This window comes from Electrona antarctica, assembly GCF_951216825.1.
Source record: "Electrona antarctica genome assembly, chromosome: 12".
NCBI classification, from domain to species: Eukaryota; Metazoa; Chordata; class Actinopteri; order Myctophiformes; family Myctophidae; genus Electrona; species Electrona antarctica.
The window spans coordinates 33,093,198-33,111,963 of record NC_136793.1 but is presented as its reverse complement, the minus strand read 5'-3'; the positions used below and the strand labels follow the sequence as shown (position 1 = coordinate 33,111,963).

General features: G+C 40.5%; 3 protein-coding genes across 3 annotated transcripts; all 3 read right to left on the bottom strand.

Moving 5' to 3' along the window:
- Positions 1-805: 805 nt before the first annotated feature.
- On the bottom strand, positions 806-1,462 carry cldn26 (claudin 26; the record flags this gene model as incomplete). Its single annotated transcript, XM_079516186.1, has 1 exon — positions 806-1,462. The coding sequence occupies one exon, from the start codon at positions 1,460-1,462 to the stop codon at positions 806-808; it is 657 nt and encodes a 218-aa protein (XP_079372312.1).
- Positions 1,463-3,081: 1,619 nt separating this feature from the next.
- On the bottom strand, positions 3,082-13,171 carry lztr1 (leucine zipper like post translational regulator 1). The gene is made up of 19 exons (XM_079515672.1): positions 12,476-13,171; positions 12,316-12,378; positions 12,143-12,199; positions 11,964-12,043; positions 11,763-11,871; positions 11,540-11,623; positions 11,400-11,457; positions 11,172-11,311; positions 10,811-11,012; positions 8,950-9,060; positions 8,741-8,833; positions 8,523-8,618; positions 7,734-7,923; positions 7,072-7,241; positions 5,302-5,585; positions 5,074-5,223; positions 4,774-4,879; positions 4,570-4,650; positions 3,082-4,079 (listed from the first exon to the last, which is right to left on the bottom strand). The coding sequence occupies exons 1-19, from the start codon at positions 12,625-12,627 to the stop codon at positions 3,963-3,965; spliced, it is 2,343 nt and encodes a 780-aa protein (XP_079371798.1). The 5' UTR covers positions 12,628-13,171; the 3' UTR covers positions 3,082-3,962.
- A 183-nt stretch (positions 13,172-13,354) lies between these two features.
- gal3st1a (galactose-3-O-sulfotransferase 1a) lies at positions 13,355-18,539 on the bottom strand. The gene is made up of 3 exons (XM_079515809.1): positions 18,055-18,539; positions 15,972-16,122; positions 13,355-15,486 (listed from the first exon to the last, which is right to left on the bottom strand). Exons 2-3 carry the CDS (start codon positions 16,097-16,099, stop codon positions 14,340-14,342), a joined length of 1,275 nt encoding a protein of 424 aa, XP_079371935.1. The 5' UTR covers positions 16,100-16,122; positions 18,055-18,539; the 3' UTR covers positions 13,355-14,339.
- Between the last annotated feature and the right edge of the window lie 227 nt (positions 18,540-18,766).

Genomic DNA, 18,766 nt, shown 5'->3' with positions numbered 1-18,766 from the left:
AGCTGCGGCACTGGAATGCAACTCTTAATAAACTAAGCTATTCATTCTTACTCTGGCTGTGGACATAGAGACTCATGGCAGTATTGGATAGAATGTATCTTCTCAGGGCAATTAATCTTGGACATTAAGATGCTTGTTCAGATCAGTGTTCCACATTGTAAACTTCAGTCAGTTCCATCATGTATGACCAGGGTTGAAGATGAGCTAAGTAGCCTGTTTTATCGAAGCACTGATTTAGACACTGTTTAATATTGAACTTTTAGGAAGCAACATACACAAGCAGTTCATACTATAGATATTCTGATGGAAAAGGCTTATTTAATGATCAGTTAATGAAACCTTAAAAAAATTACGTAACTTACAAGAAAACAATCTGGGCCACCTACCCTTTTATCTGAAGATTTACACACTGTTGGAGAGAATGATTTCTACATCCAACATTTGATATTTTACTTCTACCAGTACCCTGGATATCTATAGGTTTATTATCATGACATAACCTATTGATCTATACCTTAACCGAATCTGGATAATCAACAATTCCTCACTGGTAATTATCTCTCACAAGGTACGCTACTTGAATGTTTACAGCAAGAACCCTAACCCTATATCAGAAGAGGGACATTCAACAAGATTAGCCCATGAAAAACAAATGTATCAAATCATAACAGTATGGCTTTTGAAATAATGCAAAAGTGACTTTTGCCATATCACTGCTAATCTTAATCTTTTGCAAATTCCATGCCACTGAAATCAAGCATGAACACTGAACAGTTTAGAACACACACATTTGACAACAAGAAAGCTATAAAACCTCTGTCTTTAGGTAGTGCTTTGTCCTTTGGTTCATCCGAGGTGTGTTTGGAGGGCTGGGTGGTCGCTGATCATAGTCCCCCATACACACAGCTATGAAAAAGAGGGTACCGCCAATTGCCAAAGCCAGACCTGCAAACCATCCAGAGAACATGGCCTCACCAAACTCCCAACGTGGAACAACATCAGGTAAGTTCTCATCCCAGAACTCCACGACAGTAGTATAGGCCACTATGGAGACGGGGGCCAAAGTGGTGAGTGCCGACACCCAGGAAAGCACCCCACTAAAGATGATGAGCCCCCTCTTCAGGCCCTGTTGCCCAGAGCAGACCTCCACCCCTTCCAGTCCTGGAAAGACCACCACCACTGCTAGAGCTCCAGTACCTATGGACACCATCATAAGCACCCTGGAGATCTTTAAGTCCATAGGGAGTGCTAAGATGGATTCATAGGCCTTACACTGCACTCCCACCTCCTCTGTAAAGATGCACATGTGAAACAGACCAGAGTAGTAGTTTTCCACTTCATTCAGGTCAGAGTTCATTGTCTTCCACAGTGGAAGGAACGCAGTGATGAGAGAAGTGACCAGACCCCCAAATGTCACAAAGAGCGCAGTTCTTTGCATCATTTTAGTTGTCAGAAAAACCATCTTCTTTGTCTCTCTTGTCGTTGCCTCTCTTACACACACACACACTCTCTCTCTCTCTATTGCCGTTTCTGCCCGTCTGGTCAGGTCTAGGAACAGATTCTGAGAGGCTTTGTAGCCCATCCCACCAGCTGGACCGACCCAGTCAGCCCACCTAGGCAGAAACTCCTTAATAAAACACACCTGACAGGTGAGAGATAGTCAGTGTGGCGTTGCAACCGACATTCTGTCTTCTTGTCTTCATGATAAATACTGTTACACTGAACAATGCACACTGTTTTAAGATGAAACCAAATATGTCAGATGGGAATGTAGCCTCAAAAGAATGAAACATGAGGAAGCTGGGCTTTGGGGGAACAAGCAATAAGAAAAGAAAAAGCAGAGGAGAAGAGCTGTCCCAAGGGTGACCATAATGGCTCATTTCTATGGGTCGCTGAGTGCCCATGGCTTTCTTCCAAAGGTGTAATTATTACTGATGAAACAATTTACTGATGTCACTGATATGAGATTAGGGCATTATTGAAGTCAAGGCTTTTCCCACTCGAAGGAAATCTGGAGAAAATCTGTTGATTTGCCAAGTGTCTCAAGTACCAAGACTATGAATAGCACCTTGTACTCATAGCTTACAAAGAGCCTAAAGGAGTTCAACACATTGTGAATTCCACTGTGAGCCTTTATAGATCCTGGTGTGCAACTGGGCAAGTAACAAGAAATCAAATATTGCTTTTCAATTAGCTCAGCCACTTTCATTCAACCACATGAAATTAATGTGTATTAACATGCAGTAAAACTAATTATAACTTCAAAAGGCATGCTCAATGCTCATAAGTATATGAATGAGGAAATTATTGCATAATTAATTATATTTCCAACTCTTGGATTGACATTTAGACTAATGGGTTACTGGAGCTGGACAGTCTCATCATTGTTTATTGTTATTATTGGACACAAATAATGTAGGTCTGATCTCTTCATAAAACAAGTTTACCATTTTAATTCATACAAACCCAACCTTAGTCCTAATCTAAAATAAGATAGTTATCAGTCTGATCTTAGGCTTCATAACTTTGCAGAAGGAATTTTCCAACTCATAGTAAGAACCATTGTCCAAGCTTATCTACTACCTATTGGTGAAAGCTGAAACTCCTGACGGACACTGCTGGTTTGTTGAGATAAAGGTCAAGGTTTAATCTGTAGTTGTTTTCTGGGTAAAGACAATGAGTTTTTAATATTTCTTTAGGATTTGAATAATAACATACGGTGTGAGTAGAATGAGAAATATTAGATACTAAATAACTAAACAAAAATATTGATTTTGCAGATATTCAACAAATATATGGTCTTTTTGTAACTAAGGAATTCAGTCCTATTCACAGAAGGAACCCCCACTTACTCCCCTGCTTTGATTCAAACTGCAAAAAACCTGATTTGCCTCAGCCCCAAGACTAAAAAACAGTGTCAGACGCTGCATACTCTGGCAGCAAGCATTGGAAGCTGTCCGCAGCTGAGAGAATGAGTCCCATTGTGCTAGAATCACTGCCAGTTCAATCTCGACTACTACTGCTTTTCAGCAACTGGTACATGTACCACTGAAGAGGGAATCACTGATCCTGCTCAATTCATTCATTTCATAAAGATATTTATTAAGGCATTAAATAGTTGAGTTAACACTTAATAGTAAATACACATACTATTGTATATTATACAGGTAAAAATAGTTCAGATCTTCGCTAGCTGCAATGGCAGTTGGTTACCAGTATTATGACATCACTGTCAAAATGATCTAACAAACAGAAATAACTTGGGAGACATCCTGCACACAGCATGGTCATACAAACAGTCCTAATGACTTTGTTAATTCAATGTTGACATCAAATGTTTGCAAACGTTGCAAAATTTCAGTGTTCATGAGATCAGATGTGATAACGAATGAGCATCAATGAGCTACTTAACAGGAAGTGATTTAGTTGCATTTAGATGACAGAACCTTATTTTATCAGGACTTACTTGGGGGGGGGGGGTCTCTGTTGTGAAACTAGTATAAATTCACACAATGCATAACTCAGAAAAAAATAACAAATACAGCAACTGTACTGTGCTGCATAACACCTTGACTCAAGTTTTGTCCAATTGATAGTATATGACTGAGGTAAAAAATAGATAGGACTGCTACTTCTGATCGTGTCACTATTTGGATTTGCAGCAAAATGTTCATTCATTGCCGTTTATATTTTTGCTTTAAACCACTTACACGTAGTTGTACATAAGAAATTTAACTAAAGGTCTGTTGTCAGTTCATGTCATCAACTGAAAATAATAATCTCATACAATTTCATCCAGCATGGATAAAAGTAACCACTGGGAGTCTTACATGCAAGGTCCAAAATAAAGAAAGGTATGCTGCACGTGGGGAGGAGGGAATGGCTACAAGTAGTGTAATGGCGGAGCAGATATGCAGGGCTTCTTTGAGGAGGGAAAGGAGGCCAGATTATCCTAGGTCCTCCTAAATGTCAGAACCCATCTCAGCACACTGTTTGTCTGATATGTGCGTGGCCAGGGACTCGATGATGTCCAGCAGCAACAGCTGGCTGAGCGACCGCAGGTTGGGAAGCTTGGATACCTTTAAAACGGGAGGAGAGCAAAAACAAAAACAAAAAATGAACTATAACAAAAGACTTTGATGCTGAAAGAAACATAGGTTCATGCAGAAAGAATCTGAGGGACTGGGAGCGCTTAAATCACACATGCAGAGAGAGAAAAGAATTACAGATCACAGATAGAGAACAAAAGCTAAATGGAAACACCAAGTAATGTTTCCATGGGGGGGGGGTTGCATGGGTGGGTGGTGTATTGAGTTTTAGTTCCTTTACTTGTTCTTTTAAAACAAACAATACTCAGATTGGCACTATGACCCATAACACTGAGGGATAGATAAGGTGCTTGTACAGCCGGCCTCGGCTGTAAACAGCTTCTTCTCTATGTAGGAAGTGGAGGGTAATCCACTAGGCCAAGGGTTCAGTCTCCCACAATGAAGAGGCAGGCTAGGGGGTTAGCTCAGCTGCAGTGAGTGGGCAGCACACCCCCAGGGCTCCAGACACAAGCCCACCCACCTGGATGAACTGGTGGACTATAATGTGCAAGCAGTGCTTCTTCATGTCCAAGGCTTGTGTCTTGTCTGCTGCCTCCAGGATCTAAGATGGGGGAGGAAATTACAAGCAATCAAGTAAAACTGAGAGAACGCAGGAAATACAAGTTGATTTTAAATGTAAATGCAGATACATATTATATAGCTCCCTCCAGCTTTAAACACATACCTGTAAGACATTCTCCACATTGACGTTCATCTCCAAATTTTGCTTGCAGTAGGCCTGCATCCTGTTGTTTGAGAAACCATAGTAATATGGCGCTGCAAACAGATATCTTTCAGCAAGAGTCAACGAAGACAAATTGATTTAGTATAGGGACAGTACTCACTGCTAAAAGACCTAGTGATGTAAAAAAAAAAGAAAAAAAAAAAAAAAGAGAGAGAACTAGTTCTTACCAATTCTGACCAAACGTTGTTTTGTTTAAGTAAATAAAGGTTGAATAAGACACAGTTCTTTTGTAAAGGATACAGGGAATCCTCTGGAGGCATGTTGACATCACCATAGTAAATATAGCGCAGCATGGACTCAAAGGCCTGCTTACTAGGAACCATTTCACCTATGGAGATGTTCACCTGACCATCCTCAGGCATGAAGGAGCGGAACATCGCCTCAAAATAACTGAGAAACGAAAATGAAAAGGTTTGTGTACATACACGAAACATGATATGAATCATAGATCTGTGTGAGAACCCCTACCTGGAGCGGCCAGCCAGGATGGCTTTGTGGGCGGGCCGTGGTTGTCCGTCTAAAAGCAGGATAATGTCACAGAACTCCAAGCCGCCTCCCTCCAGGCAGGCCTTCATGTCCTGCACTAAGGACGTACCTATGTCCACAGGCTGGTCCGAGTACAGCCTGTGGGGAGGATGCTGCTTGCGCCGCACTATCTCCACAATCAGTGGTGTGGACAAATGCTCAAACTCCTTGGTCATAATCACCTGGTTGAAATGAGTCTCCTTCACCACAAAATTAAGGCAATGCTCCTGGAGGGAAGAAAATAATTGCTGGCATTAATGGTGGATTTAATAAGTCTGTCTATCTACTGTATGTATCATCCATACAGTGTGCATGAATGTGTACGTACTATGTACGTATGTATGTTTCTACATACACACAGACTGACTGAGTCACACAGGACACTGGGCAACACAGGAACTCGGCAATGGGATACTTTCTGGGAAAACTCTCAGGGCCCTAACATATGCCATGCCTTACCCGCATATAGTGGCTTTAGAACCTTCCCCACTATCCGTAAATGGCATCTTTGGCCATGCAACCCACTATACAGTTTGCGGACTCCTTTGTGGGTGGAGGTGTGTCGTAGGCATGTTGATGCGCTTTCCTTGAAATTGATATCTTGCCCACACATTTCCAGTTCCTGAGTTGGAGCTGCCTCGACGCAAAATGTTGCAGAACATTTACGGCTAGGTCTTAATTCTCCACAAATCTGTGATTGTAATTTGACTATAAATAGCAGTGTCAATTCGTTCAGTGTCCCCCTTGTGTTTATATAACTGTCTATTCAAAGAAGTTATTTGATTTGTGCAGTGCAGTGTGCGCGATTCCATTCGCTTGTTCAGTTTCATTACTCCATTGTGCAGCAAGTATTGAATGGATTACAGTAATATTAAATTCCCCATAAACACATAGATGAACACAAAGTCCCTGCTTTATTGCGAGTGAGACTGTGTTGGTCGTGGAGTGGATGATAGAGGAGCTACTAGACACACAAAACAACCCTCTTTATCAAATATACATTTATTCCAAGGCAGCAACCCGCGGCTCTTTCATGGGCCAGTCTAAGACAACATTGCACTGGGGATAATGGATTGCACAGTCTTCTCTTAATGGCATGGTGATTGGTTTCATTATTGTAAGGCCCAAACCCAAGCCCCCAGGGAGGCTCTCCAATGTTGAAGCACTCACTGGTTAGAGCGTGAACTGCAGGCGGACCTGTGGATTTGTGACGAGGAAACTCCATGCAGCTGGGGTTTAACATTGAGCACTCGTTTACACGTCCGCACTTCGTTTGCACTTGCTCGTTTGCCCACCAAAATTTGGTGGTCAAATGCAGAAGTAGACCATTCTCCCGGGTGCTTCAATCAAAACACCACTGAGCAACTTCCACTGAAATGAATAGCGGGGTGGGCGGGGCTGTCGCTCCGGTTCGGTCTTTATCCTTTTATTACTCTATGCCCAAACCACACCTATGCATAATGTAACGGGTAGCGGAGGTGTTTTAGGGAGTTAGGCTGGGGTACAAGATAGCAATTTTTATGAGGGACACAAAGAATTGCAACCAAATGCCAGAGTAGAAACAATATAACAAGCTAGCTGTTTGGCTATGTTAGCTAATATCAGATGGATTGGCTTGGGTTGCATAAACATGTGTACAGCCAAATCAGAATGCTTAGGGAAAGAATATACACACACATACAGTATATACAGTTCGACCAGTTCTCAACATACCTTAAGCTGGTCTAGCTGAAGCTTGTTGGCATTTTCACATACACTCAAAACATTCTGCAGGTCCACAGATGCCTCAATGTACTGCACACACAGCTGCTCCAGGCGTGATAGCTTGAAACTCAGGGCCAGTTTGTAAACATCCATGATGAGGAGAACGTCCTGCACATGACCTACGCAGTCAGACACACAGCAAATTACTAATCTGGAGATCCTCTAAATACAGTTTTACTGGTTGTACCTAGGCCCAGGTTATGCCTCATTTATTGTGCATCAGTGTAACAGTGTGACTAATTTGTTGTCTTTATTTGAAAAGTTGTTATTGGAGCACATAGGTCAGGCTACAGCTTTTCCCATCTCTCTGTTCACTGTCACTATCCAAATGGAGTCAGAAATAAACACATGTTATTTTCAGCAAGGTACATGTCTTAATGTGGCTTAGTGATATTGTTGGTTTTTTTTTATTATTATTGTGCTTTTGTTTTGAACCGTTGTCCCTTATTGTTGTTTTTGTTGTTGTAATGTTTGTTTTACTTATTTCTCTATAAAAGCACATTCTAACTATGTTAAGAAAGTTGCTATATAAATAAAGATTGCAATATTATTCATTTTCTTTCCCTGTGGAATGATGCAGCTGTATCACAAGAGTGTGTGAGGGCAGTGACCTCTGCGTGGATACTGGATCTTGTCTGTGTAGAGGAACTGCATCAGCACTTCGAATGGTTGAGCCTGTGCTTCCCTGATGGCCACCTCTAGCAGAGGCTGTGTACCCGATGGCCTGCTGCCTCCTGGGATATCCCTTGGGGCTCCATTTGCCCCCTCATCGCTCTCCTCGCTGCACTCTTGTTTACTCTTCTACACACAGCGTAAGGACGAAAAGGAACTGATTACCCAACATTTCCAGCAGAACATAGAGTTAAAGGTTCCTCTATAGCAAAGCCTTCCAGCTGTTATGTTTGTTTGTACTAATATCTTTATTGTTTTGATAACAATGAACATTTCCTCACTTCAAACACTGTTGATTTTGCACCCTATCTAGTAACAATATTCATGCATTTCATACAAAGTATGCAAAAACGTAGTTTCTCTTTGGTACTTGACGCTTTATTTTGCTGTGGCTTTTCTGCAATGCATGTGGTACCATTTTGCAAGACAATATGTTCTGTAAAAGGACTGATTAAATGTTTTGTCCATCGACCAGTTTGATCACATTGCCTTATTTTTCCCAGACCTTCATTTCTTGATTTGATTTGAAGATTGTAATGAATTTCTATGATGCCTGGCCTGCCAACTGTGTCACTACTAGAACCAGCTCCAAAACAGTGATTGTCTCCTTGAATGTTATCTGTAATAATATTTCAATTGCTCAAATTAACTTAATCGTGTTTCAGCTATAACTCTAACTCTTATATAATATTAAAGGAAATGAACAGTGAATATTGCAGGTTTCTGACCTGTCGCTGCCTGTCCCGTGCCTGTAGGATCTTCTTACGAAGCCACTGACATCTTGCAGTAACTATGGAAATATGACCCAAGACCCTCTCCTCCCTCTGTACTCACAAACAGGAAGGAAAAACACAACATTGTTTGAACTGAATGTAATCTAAAGCCCACCGAGAACCTTTTCTCTCAGCAATGAAGGGGATTAATGTCCCAGCCAATGAGCACCTACCTCCCCCAGGATAAACTCCACATCACAGAACTGGCGGTTCTCCCACAGTTTGCCATAGTCCTCATGGAGAGTGCATTTTGGATAGCATGAGAACTACAAAAAACAAAGAGTAAACAACAGTTATATGTAATTACTAATTAAGCATGTTAAATCAACATATGTAGTGCAGTGACGTGTACATTTTATTCATACAAATGAAAGGCAGCAACCTGAAATCGGTACATCTCCCCACTGCGCACATTGTTGTCCACCGTTCCGCCAAAGATGTACATGGCATCCTGGATCACTGCAGCTGCATGGAACAGTCTCCCACTGGGCATCTGAGGAGGGAGATAATTTGAGAGATTTAGGGAAGATTACTCCATATCCTAGTGCCATTTATAATGCACCGGCTGCTATATTATGTATGATGTGCTATACAAACAATGTTTAGTTTGTTTACAATTACTGTAATTGTCTTATTTAAATAAAATATAAACATGACGATTTGCAGGACATTCTTTGAGAGGACAGCAATGCAAAATAGTTCAGAGTTTAGAAGTATGGCAGCATTTTATGTCCATCTGCAACAGGAAAGCGCACAGTGCATAAAGCGCAATAGCGGCACAACGTAACTTCATTCTTAATTCATGTTCTGTGTTCTACAAGACACACATCCACATTTCAGCTCTCTCTCTCACACACACACACACACACACACACACACACACACACACACACACACACACACACACACACACACACACACACACACACACACACACACACACACACACACACACACACACACACACACACACACACACACACACACACACACACACACACACACACACACACACACACACACACACACACACACACACGTCTGCTTTATCATTATAATTTCCCCCTTTCATCCCTTAGACATGAATGTAATGTGTTCCCATGAGAGTGGGCTGGTCTTCCTTGGTCGACAGGCGAAATAAACATTGGTATCGGTTTATTTTTAAAGATGGGACTTTACCGTTGTATATTAAATATATGCTGCATATGCTCCAGTCACTGGCTTACTAAAGGTTCCAAATGTAAACACAGAAGTGGGGAAAACAGCCTTTTGTTTAGTGCCCCAACCACGTGGAATGACTTACAGCTTAAATTAAAGATCTGTTCTCCCATTACATACGGTCAATTTAAATCTTTGATTGCAGACTTACCCCCAAGTGTCTGCAACTGTTTTTAAACATGTATTAGATCACACAATGAGGAAATGTTGCTGTTCTGTTTTGTCGTTTGTTTATTGCTTTGAAAATGTTATATTATGTTGTACTGTATCTCGACGACACTGCAAATGAGGGAAACCTCAATGTCTCTCGAGAATAAATAAAGGTTTGAATGAATGAATGAGATTTCATTAGGCTGCGTTTGCCAGGTGTGTCTTCATTTAGTTCCATTTGTACACTCCACAGTTGCGTTCGGGAACACAGCCGATTAATACGTTATTATGTTCGTGCAGATGTGGTGGGTGTCTGTACAATAACATATTTTACAATTATGTGATTGTGCAGAAGTTATTATGTTATGCTCTTTTGCTCATTTGTTCCAAAAAAAAAGTGTACCATTCCTCCACTTAATTACCTTTTTTTAAATTATCATAGCATGCCTTCGCATATGATTTACTAGTAATAGTATTACTACCAATGGGCAGGTAGACTTGGGCCACATAAGCAAAGCATGTGACATGAAGCAACATTCAAGTATGCATGTAATAAATAATAATAATAGCTTGAATTTATATATCGCCTTTCATGAACCCAAGGACGCTTTAACCAACAACAATCAAAAACTATATGCCATAAGCCTGAGAGAATAAGTGTCTTTTCAAGGCAGCCTTAAAAGAGTCCAGTGTTGGAGCATGGTGAATCTCTATTGGAAGATAGAGTAAATGTACTATTTATTTTGATCACTTTTTTTTTAATAAAAAGAGAAAAAAAAGTAAGTTAGTTTCATTCAGCTGCTATCATTATCTGTAGTTCTAAAAATAAAATAAAACAAATCAGTACACATCACTCAATGTGTACAGTACTGTACCTCACTGTCCAGACTTTGCTGGATCACCTCCCATGTCTGTGAGTCAACGTCATAGCAGTGCAGCTCATTAGGTAAAGTGTTGTCAGCAGCACCTCCAAACACATACAGATGGCGGTCAAAGGCTACCATGGTGTGACCGTAGCGTCTTTGGGGAGGTGGTGGGGAGCCCCTCAGTAGATGTTCAGTTGGGATGCGTGTCCACCTGAGGACAGATTTAACAGAAAGCATTACTAAAGAGTCACATCAGGAATGGCTGGATCAGCCACCAGGGGGGTAATAGTTTCCTGTATGCTGTCTTTATAAATTACATTGTTACATTTAGAACTAAGAGTCTGTCTGTGATCAAATAAGGCTTACTCACATATGGCCTTTGAACTCAAACTGAAAGAGGTTGTTCGTTATCTTGGCTCCACTCTGCCCAGAAAACACAAACATCTTGTCCCTGCAAACAGCCACAGGGAAGTTGCAGCAAGATGGGGGAATCTCACCACTCTGATCAATCTGAGACAGAACAGAGAGACATTAACAGAAACACAGCTAATACAATTCATTTGTATTTTGCTTGGAAAGGTCTTCTCAGAGTACTAGCCTCCTCCCAACAGGCATGCTCTCGATCCTGTAGGCTGATGGTCCACATGTCATTCAACCTGCACATAAGCAAAATGTTAAAACCATTGTTTGCGCCATAATTATGTCACTAAACCATACAGAATCTGACATACAGCCCACCTAGCATTCCCATCATAGCCAGCAAATATCCACAGCTTATCATTGTAGACTGTGGCCCCATGTGCTGACCTGGCCACTGGCAAACTAAAATGGAGACAATGCATTAATAGTGTTACTTAATGAGAAGTAACTGGAATTTGAAAATAAATAATTATATTTTTCAAATAAAAGATACATCAACATATGTATAAATGTATCTTCCAATCCATGCAATATGCAATACCTGCCCTCTACTTTCCACTCTGTCCATTGTCCTGTTGCAAACTTGTATTCAAAAAGGTCATTTTTGTTTTTCAAGTTGGAGTTGGAGTAGATATCTCCAGTATAGCCCCCTGAAATATAATAAGTGTACCATTAAAACAAAAAAGTAGTGACACAATGACATGACTAAAAGAAATACCAATAATCAGGAAATAAAACTAACCAAAAACAAACATGCTGCTGCCATACACCACAGCTGAATGGTGATATCTAGGTGCAGGTGGGGTTCCAGTGGTGAATGCTCTGTAAAATATATATCAGACATGAAATCACATTACTCAGGATATGTTTGTAATATGGCTTCATTATTAATGACATGGTGTGTTGATCTTGTCTTATTACCGGCACCAGGAGCAGTCCTTCACATCGAAGCGTAGCAAATCATTCAACATGTTTTTCCTACAGATGGTTGGGTGACAATGGGCATACATGGTCAGTTGTGTTGTTTACTTGTTTTAATAGTACATGCAAAAAATAAATATACAGTAGTAGGGTGGTCCAACAAAGCTACTCACCCATTGTCTCCTCCAAACACATATATGGCATCTCTGTAGGCCACAACAGTATGCTTGCTGCGTCTGAATGAAGCCAAAGATGTTTGAGAGGAATGAATGCATGCCAATCTGTACCAGGTACCGTGAACATGTACGTATGCACTGCTGATCTCACTGTTACCTTGCACCAACGAACTCGTCACAAGGAGGGAGCCTTCGCCAGCGATGGACAGTCTCAAAAGGGCCAAAATTGAGCGTCAAATATTCCACACTGTCGGAGCAACTGTGATCGAAATCAACACTTGGGGCAACTTTAGTGGATTTGCAAGACATTGTTGCTATCCCACTAAACTCAAAACCAAAGCCACGTATCCGCAAATACGTCCTGACTGTACGCCATGATCAATGCCAACTATCCTGACGATTACTTCGCTTTTGTTTTGGCCTCACTAGACGGCTCACATAATGTTAGTTATTTGCATTATTTTAGAAGGGAGTCAGCGAGCTAGCTACACGACAGGCTAAGAACTTAGCTGGCTAACGCTATGTAGATACTTTTGGCAGTGAATTATAGCTACTCTACCGAAACCAATACAGTAATCGTTAAAAGTAGTATAACCGATTCCCCTTCCGAGTGTCTTCAGCAGCTACGCAATAAAATTAAAGAAATAATAGCAAAATATTGACAACCGAACCTCCACTACTGTAGCAAAGCTAGCAAAACAAGAGCTGTTATCAAAGACTAGCACCCACGCCCCATGCTGGAACAAGATTGTTGACTTGACTTCCTGTAATGCAGAATGAATGACAGACTGCAACACGATCCTTCCAGGCAGTTGATCAATTCTTCTTCTTTGGCCCTCTTTGGTGTCGCAGTGTGCATCATTCACAAACCTAGTAGTAACCTGCATAACTAATAGAATGATTATATTATTATAATAACATATACAATGTTAGTACTATAGCCTTATAACTAATATGCTAGAATAACGTGGAACATAGATTATATAATTATTATGCAGTAAATAATCTGACCAGAAAAAGGAATATTGATTGATTTTTCACTTTCATTTTATTTTGAGGACAGAGATGAAAAAAAGATTATCGTTTATTGCCAGGGGTCTGGAATACCTTATTTGCCTTGCTCTGGTGGATGAACAATGAACATTACAGGATTTTGACAACTTAGAACTATTCAGACTCAGACCGAATTAAGTAACCAGCACAAACTAAGAAAAGTGTATTGAAAATCCAACATCATAATTTCTTTCTCTCACATTGTAACCTTAATAAATGGCAACCTTTGACTGTAATTCCTTCAAAAGAACAAACACATACAATCACATAGCATAATACTCTAGTTAAAATTAACATCTACAAGGACAAAAATATTTTAATGTGAAATGGGACTCACAGACACTATACAATAGTAGGCTTGGCCTATATGTAATAAACGTTTCAGTTTTTGTAGATTGTGAGGTTAAGTATGCTATTGTCAAATAGTCCACTGGTTCTCAACCTGTGGGTTGGGGTCCTCACATGAGTTTTGGAGAGTCCCCAGATTACAAATTTAAGGACTGACACATTTAAGGACTCTTAAGTCCTTTTTAATACCTACAAAAAATAAAAAGATCATGATTACTGCATCAAAAGTAATCAACAAAGAATAGGCTACTATAAAAACTGGTCAAACATCAGCTTGTACATCGGCTATTTTCACAATATTAGCTGTGGAACCAAAAATGGAATTCCTCAATTACATTCCGAGTGTTTATCAGGGTGGTGGGTCCCCAGTTCAAATATGAATATTTGGGGGATTGTGGCCTAAAAAGGTTGAGAAACTCAAAAATAGCCTATATCCATCAGATAAATTACAGCCCGCAAACATGATAACAAGTCAATACTGATGACTGGTAATGTGACACAATCCAACACACTAAAACGAACAGTAACATTTTGCTCTCAGTCAACTTCATCCATAAATTATTAATTCAAAATGAATTGGCCCCTCTTGCTATTGTGTCTAATCACCAGTTGTTTTTTAATCACCAGTTAATGACATCTCTGACATGACCCCATAGCTTGGTGATCCACAGGTTAACCCCCAGTTCTGTCAAATACTGAAGCTCGGGTGTCAACATCTTACGGCACAACTTGCGGTGGGCCTTGTCCACATTCTTGTTCAGGTTGTAACCCATGATCGACTTCTCACCGATTGGCTGCCAGGGCTGCATGGCTGTCTCCTGAATGCTGCCAGCATCTACGGCGTGACCACCCTCAATACAGAGGGATGCCATCTCTGCATTCCTCCGTCTGAGCTCTGCCACATCGTTTGCCATACGCTTTCGTCCATAAGCATCCACTTTCTTCCAGAAGGTGATGTTGAAATGTTGATACAACTTCCAGTCTATTGCGTTCCACTCAAGGGCCTTTGCCCGAAGTTCAGGGGTCAGTTTAGACACTGTGGATCCTTTGCGAGCATTGAGCTTAAAGAAGAGCAGGTCATCCATCTCCCAGCAGAGGGTGTCCTTGAGGAGGATGAGTGATTCCTCAAAGTGCTCCACGAGCATAACCAGCTGAAAGCGGTCAGTGATGGATCTGATGCCCTCCTGCACCTGTGGATCATTCAGCTCCAGGGTGTTATCGTGTCCAAAGTCAAAGAACAGCAGATTCTTGAGGTAGAATGAATTAAAGCCCTCTGGGTCAAAGTAGTAATGGGGATCATGTAGGAACTCTGTCAGCTTGTCCTCCCCTGGTATCTTCCAGGTCAAGGGCACCAGACGACCAAAGTAGTGGAAGGAGGACTCAAAGAGCTCTGCAGGGTCTCGCAGAATAGTGATGTAAGAAGTATCCATAGGAAGCAGTTTGGCCACCTCGGCTGCATTGAAGCGCATGTGATTACAGATGATATTGAAGCACATTCCAGGCCGGTAGTCTTTAACCTGGGAACGTTGGAAAAGTGTGGGGTAGAAGAAGTCATTTCTACTGTCAGGGAAGGCAAATTTGAGCCTGTGCTTCTCTCCAAAGCGGAACAGGATATTGAGGAATGTGCTGCTGGCCGTCTTGTGAGTCTTCATGAACATGACATCTACTTTAGGAGTGCAGACTTCTTTGGCCCGCTTGGAGACATTTGTGGTTTGGTGGATGTGAGACTGGGCCGGACGGTGGGCACAGGAGTAAGGCACTGGAACCCTAGAGAAAGCAAATATGATCAAATCATAAATACTACCATAATTAAACTACTTAAGCTAATTTACAATGTTTACAATAAATCCCAACATGCCATACACAGCTAAATCCGGAGTGTAATAAATTACCTAAACATTTATATACATTTTTCATTATAGAATTTACACATATTTAATCATTTAAGAAAGACACAGATTCTTCCTTTGGTTTATTTCTATGAGGATAAATGTTATCATATTTCTGGATTTTACATCACATGTCAAACCTGCATTTCTTTCTGTGTTTTCCCATTTCTATATCTGCACACATTGAAGGTGAAATAATACATTTAACTGTGGAGTAAATTAACTCACATATCAGATGACAGCATTTAAACTTTATGGTCCAAAATCTGATATAGGTTTGCTTAACACAAGATTGTATCATTATGTAATAGATGTGTAATACAATGCAATAATTTCAGGTTTCCCCATTGTAATGAGTCTTACTCAGGTAGATTGAAGTGGACCTGTGGACTAGACAGGCAGTATAGCAGGATCATACAGCTGGTGAGAAGGGTACCAAGGACCAGGCCTTTGCACATGGACCTCCACTGCCTCCCTTGCTTTCCAACCATGGTCCGGATGAATTACAGATTACCTTGGAAAACAATCATCATTATCATCATTAGCGATCTGCCAGAAGATAGACATCCCTAAAAGATACAAATCCATTCCAATGCAGAATTTTCACGTCATAGGTGCATCTTGTTCTTAGTTGACAAAAGCCTTTGAAAAGAACATTAGGACATGTCACACTGGTGCCATCAAACCATTCAAACATGAGGAAGTCCTTATTAAATTTAAATTTAAAAGCTATGCTGAAAAGTAAGGAGTAATAATAATATTCATAGAAATGTAATGGAGTACAATATTATTCTATTTTAAATCAGGCTTCGTAAAAGTCCTACGTTTCCAAAAACATCAAAACGTAAAGTAATAAAATACAGATACTCTTCGAATTTACTTAAGTACTGTAAACCTGTAGTTAAGGAAATATTCTTTGTTATTTCCACCACTGGAAACACGTCATGAGATGAAGAATAGCCTACATTGGCACTTCATCAACATTTAGTAATGTGAGGATAATTGTTTATTGAGCATACCTATGCCCTGCTCTGTGTTTCTCTGGCACCTGTCTGTATAATAAATAATGCACTCCTGTGGAAAGTGAGCCAGCACTACGCCAGCATTCGCCCTGCAGCCGGTAATAAGATGACCAAGAGTCTGACTCTACAATATAAAGTAACGGCCCCACACACACACACACACACACACACACACACGTAACCTTAATAAGTGTCTTCTTTCCAAAATGACTGTGATGTGAAGTATCAGAGGTGAGACCATTGAATTGTTCATCTCAAGTGCCATTTAATGAATGTGAAAATATGACAGAATCTCAAGTGACCATTTAATGAATATAACAGCAGCGGCTGTGTGGATTTGGATAATTTATAGCTCAATGGTGCTACATAAACCATGCTACATTAGCTAGATAAAATGACAAATATGAATCAGCAAGAATATATGGGAATGGCATTCTTGTCCTGCATCAGTAAGACAAATAGCTAGGGCAGCCGATTAAAGACAAAACATTCATTCATCACAAAAATGTTGCATTTCACATTTTGAAACGAACCTTTGTATGTATTTAAAAACAGTTCTGAATCTTGAGTCTGATATCCTTTAATGAACTGCGAGCATAGCAACCATAATGAGTAAACAGAAACTGATTTGACCCAATCTTACTGTTCATAGCTATAGGACGTTGTTTATTTATGTCTTTTATGAATTTCTCAAGTGCTGAAGAAACCTTGAAGTTTATTCATGAAGGCAAATATAGTTTATATATAATCCAGACTTCGTATCAGCAGAGCAGCCTACTCAAATATTGTTCACCAAACATAGCTAGGACTTTTTCTTCCTTTGTCTGGGCTCCATGAAGGGCCTATTATGGATTAATGTTGTGAGGGAGCTCTCTCTATATGAAGCAGGCTGGTTCGGGTGCAGGATGGTTACATGGAGCAGTTCTGCTTAGCAAGTAGCACAATCTTGTTTGTACACTCCAAACCCTATGGGCCATAGATGCCTGTTTATTTGATACCATTACTTTGTACACTTAGCTATATTAGAAATATCTTCACAGCCAATTTATTTAAGAAAGTCTACTGTGTCTTGGTATGTCTCCTTGGCATGATATACTGTAAATACAATTTAACTGAGTGCATATGCAAGTTATATATTCAGCACAAGCTTGCTAATATTCCATGAAACATATTTTCAAATGTTTTCCTATTACGCTCCTAGAATGAACATCCAGTCAGGTAAAGTAATGACATTGCCTTATGAACAGTCAGGGTTGATACTCAGCATAGCATGAAAATGTGTAATATATTATAGCATCAAATACAATAATGTCTGCATTCTGTAGTTTTAACAGCAGTTTTTTCCAACATAGTTACATAGAAGTAAGTAAGTATGCTCAAGTAATTGTGATCAGAAAATGTTTGAGAATTCAATGATTCCTTACCCTCATACATAAATCCAAGCAGAAACCTATGGTAGGTGTTTCACTACCAAGTGCATTATGTACAGCCTTTCCCCCTTCTCGTCCAAATGTCCTAGACAAGTTTCCCTCCCTGCTGTTGACTTGTGTCTGATCCTGACATACACACGCTGTCATTAACACCGCACAGTTCAGCACTCTCCTTATCACGTCCAGCGCTCTGAATCTCATTCACCTGCCAGGTGCTGTCTTCCCTCTCTCGCTCTACATGTAGGCATACACCTGATGCTTCTGGCCTCTGCCTCTTCCAATTCTAAAACAGATTCAGCTGAATCAAGCACCACAGGGAGACTCATCTAGCCACCTGTGACGTCAGGCTCACTGTCAGGGGACTAGCACTTGTCAGTTTGAAGAGGGAGGGAGGAAAGCAGAGAGGGGGAAAGGGGAGGGGGTATAGGCCCTATTCTGTGGCTGCATACAGAGGGCTATTGAGTGAAGGCACTGGACTCTGGAGCTGCAAGCTGATAGGAGGGCTGGCAAATGGTATAAAAAGAACAAATGCAGAAAGATGAGGCACAAAGGCTTAATTGTGCCACTTGATCAAAATCACTCTATTGTTCAAAATGCTGATATAGCAAACCTATCCAATGCATGCATTATTTTGGATTTAAGTGTATCCAAGCCACATAAAGGTAACATTTGGTACCATGTATATATACACTACAGTAGCAATTAT

Coding starts and splice junctions, on each gene's coding strand:
- lztr1 (XM_079515672.1), bottom strand. CDS start 12,627: ATGTCTTGCAAATCCACTAAAGTTGCCCCAAGTGTTGATTTCGATCAC. Junction 7,924..8,522: donor CACGGGACAGGCAGCGACAG/GTCAGAAACCTG, acceptor CGCTGTGTGTAG/AAGAGTAAACAAGAGTGCAG. Junction 5,224..5,301: donor ATCCTGGCTGGCCGCTCCAG/GTAGGGGTTCTC, acceptor TTCGTTTCTCAG/TTATTTTGAGGCGATGTTCC.
- gal3st1a (XM_079515809.1), bottom strand. CDS start 16,099: ATGGTTGGAAAGCAAGGGAGGCAGTGGAGGTCCATGTGCAAAGGCCTG. Junction 15,487..15,971: donor GTCCACTTCAATCTACCTGA/GTAAGACTCATT, acceptor TGCTTTCTCTAG/GGTTCCAGTGCCTTACTCCT.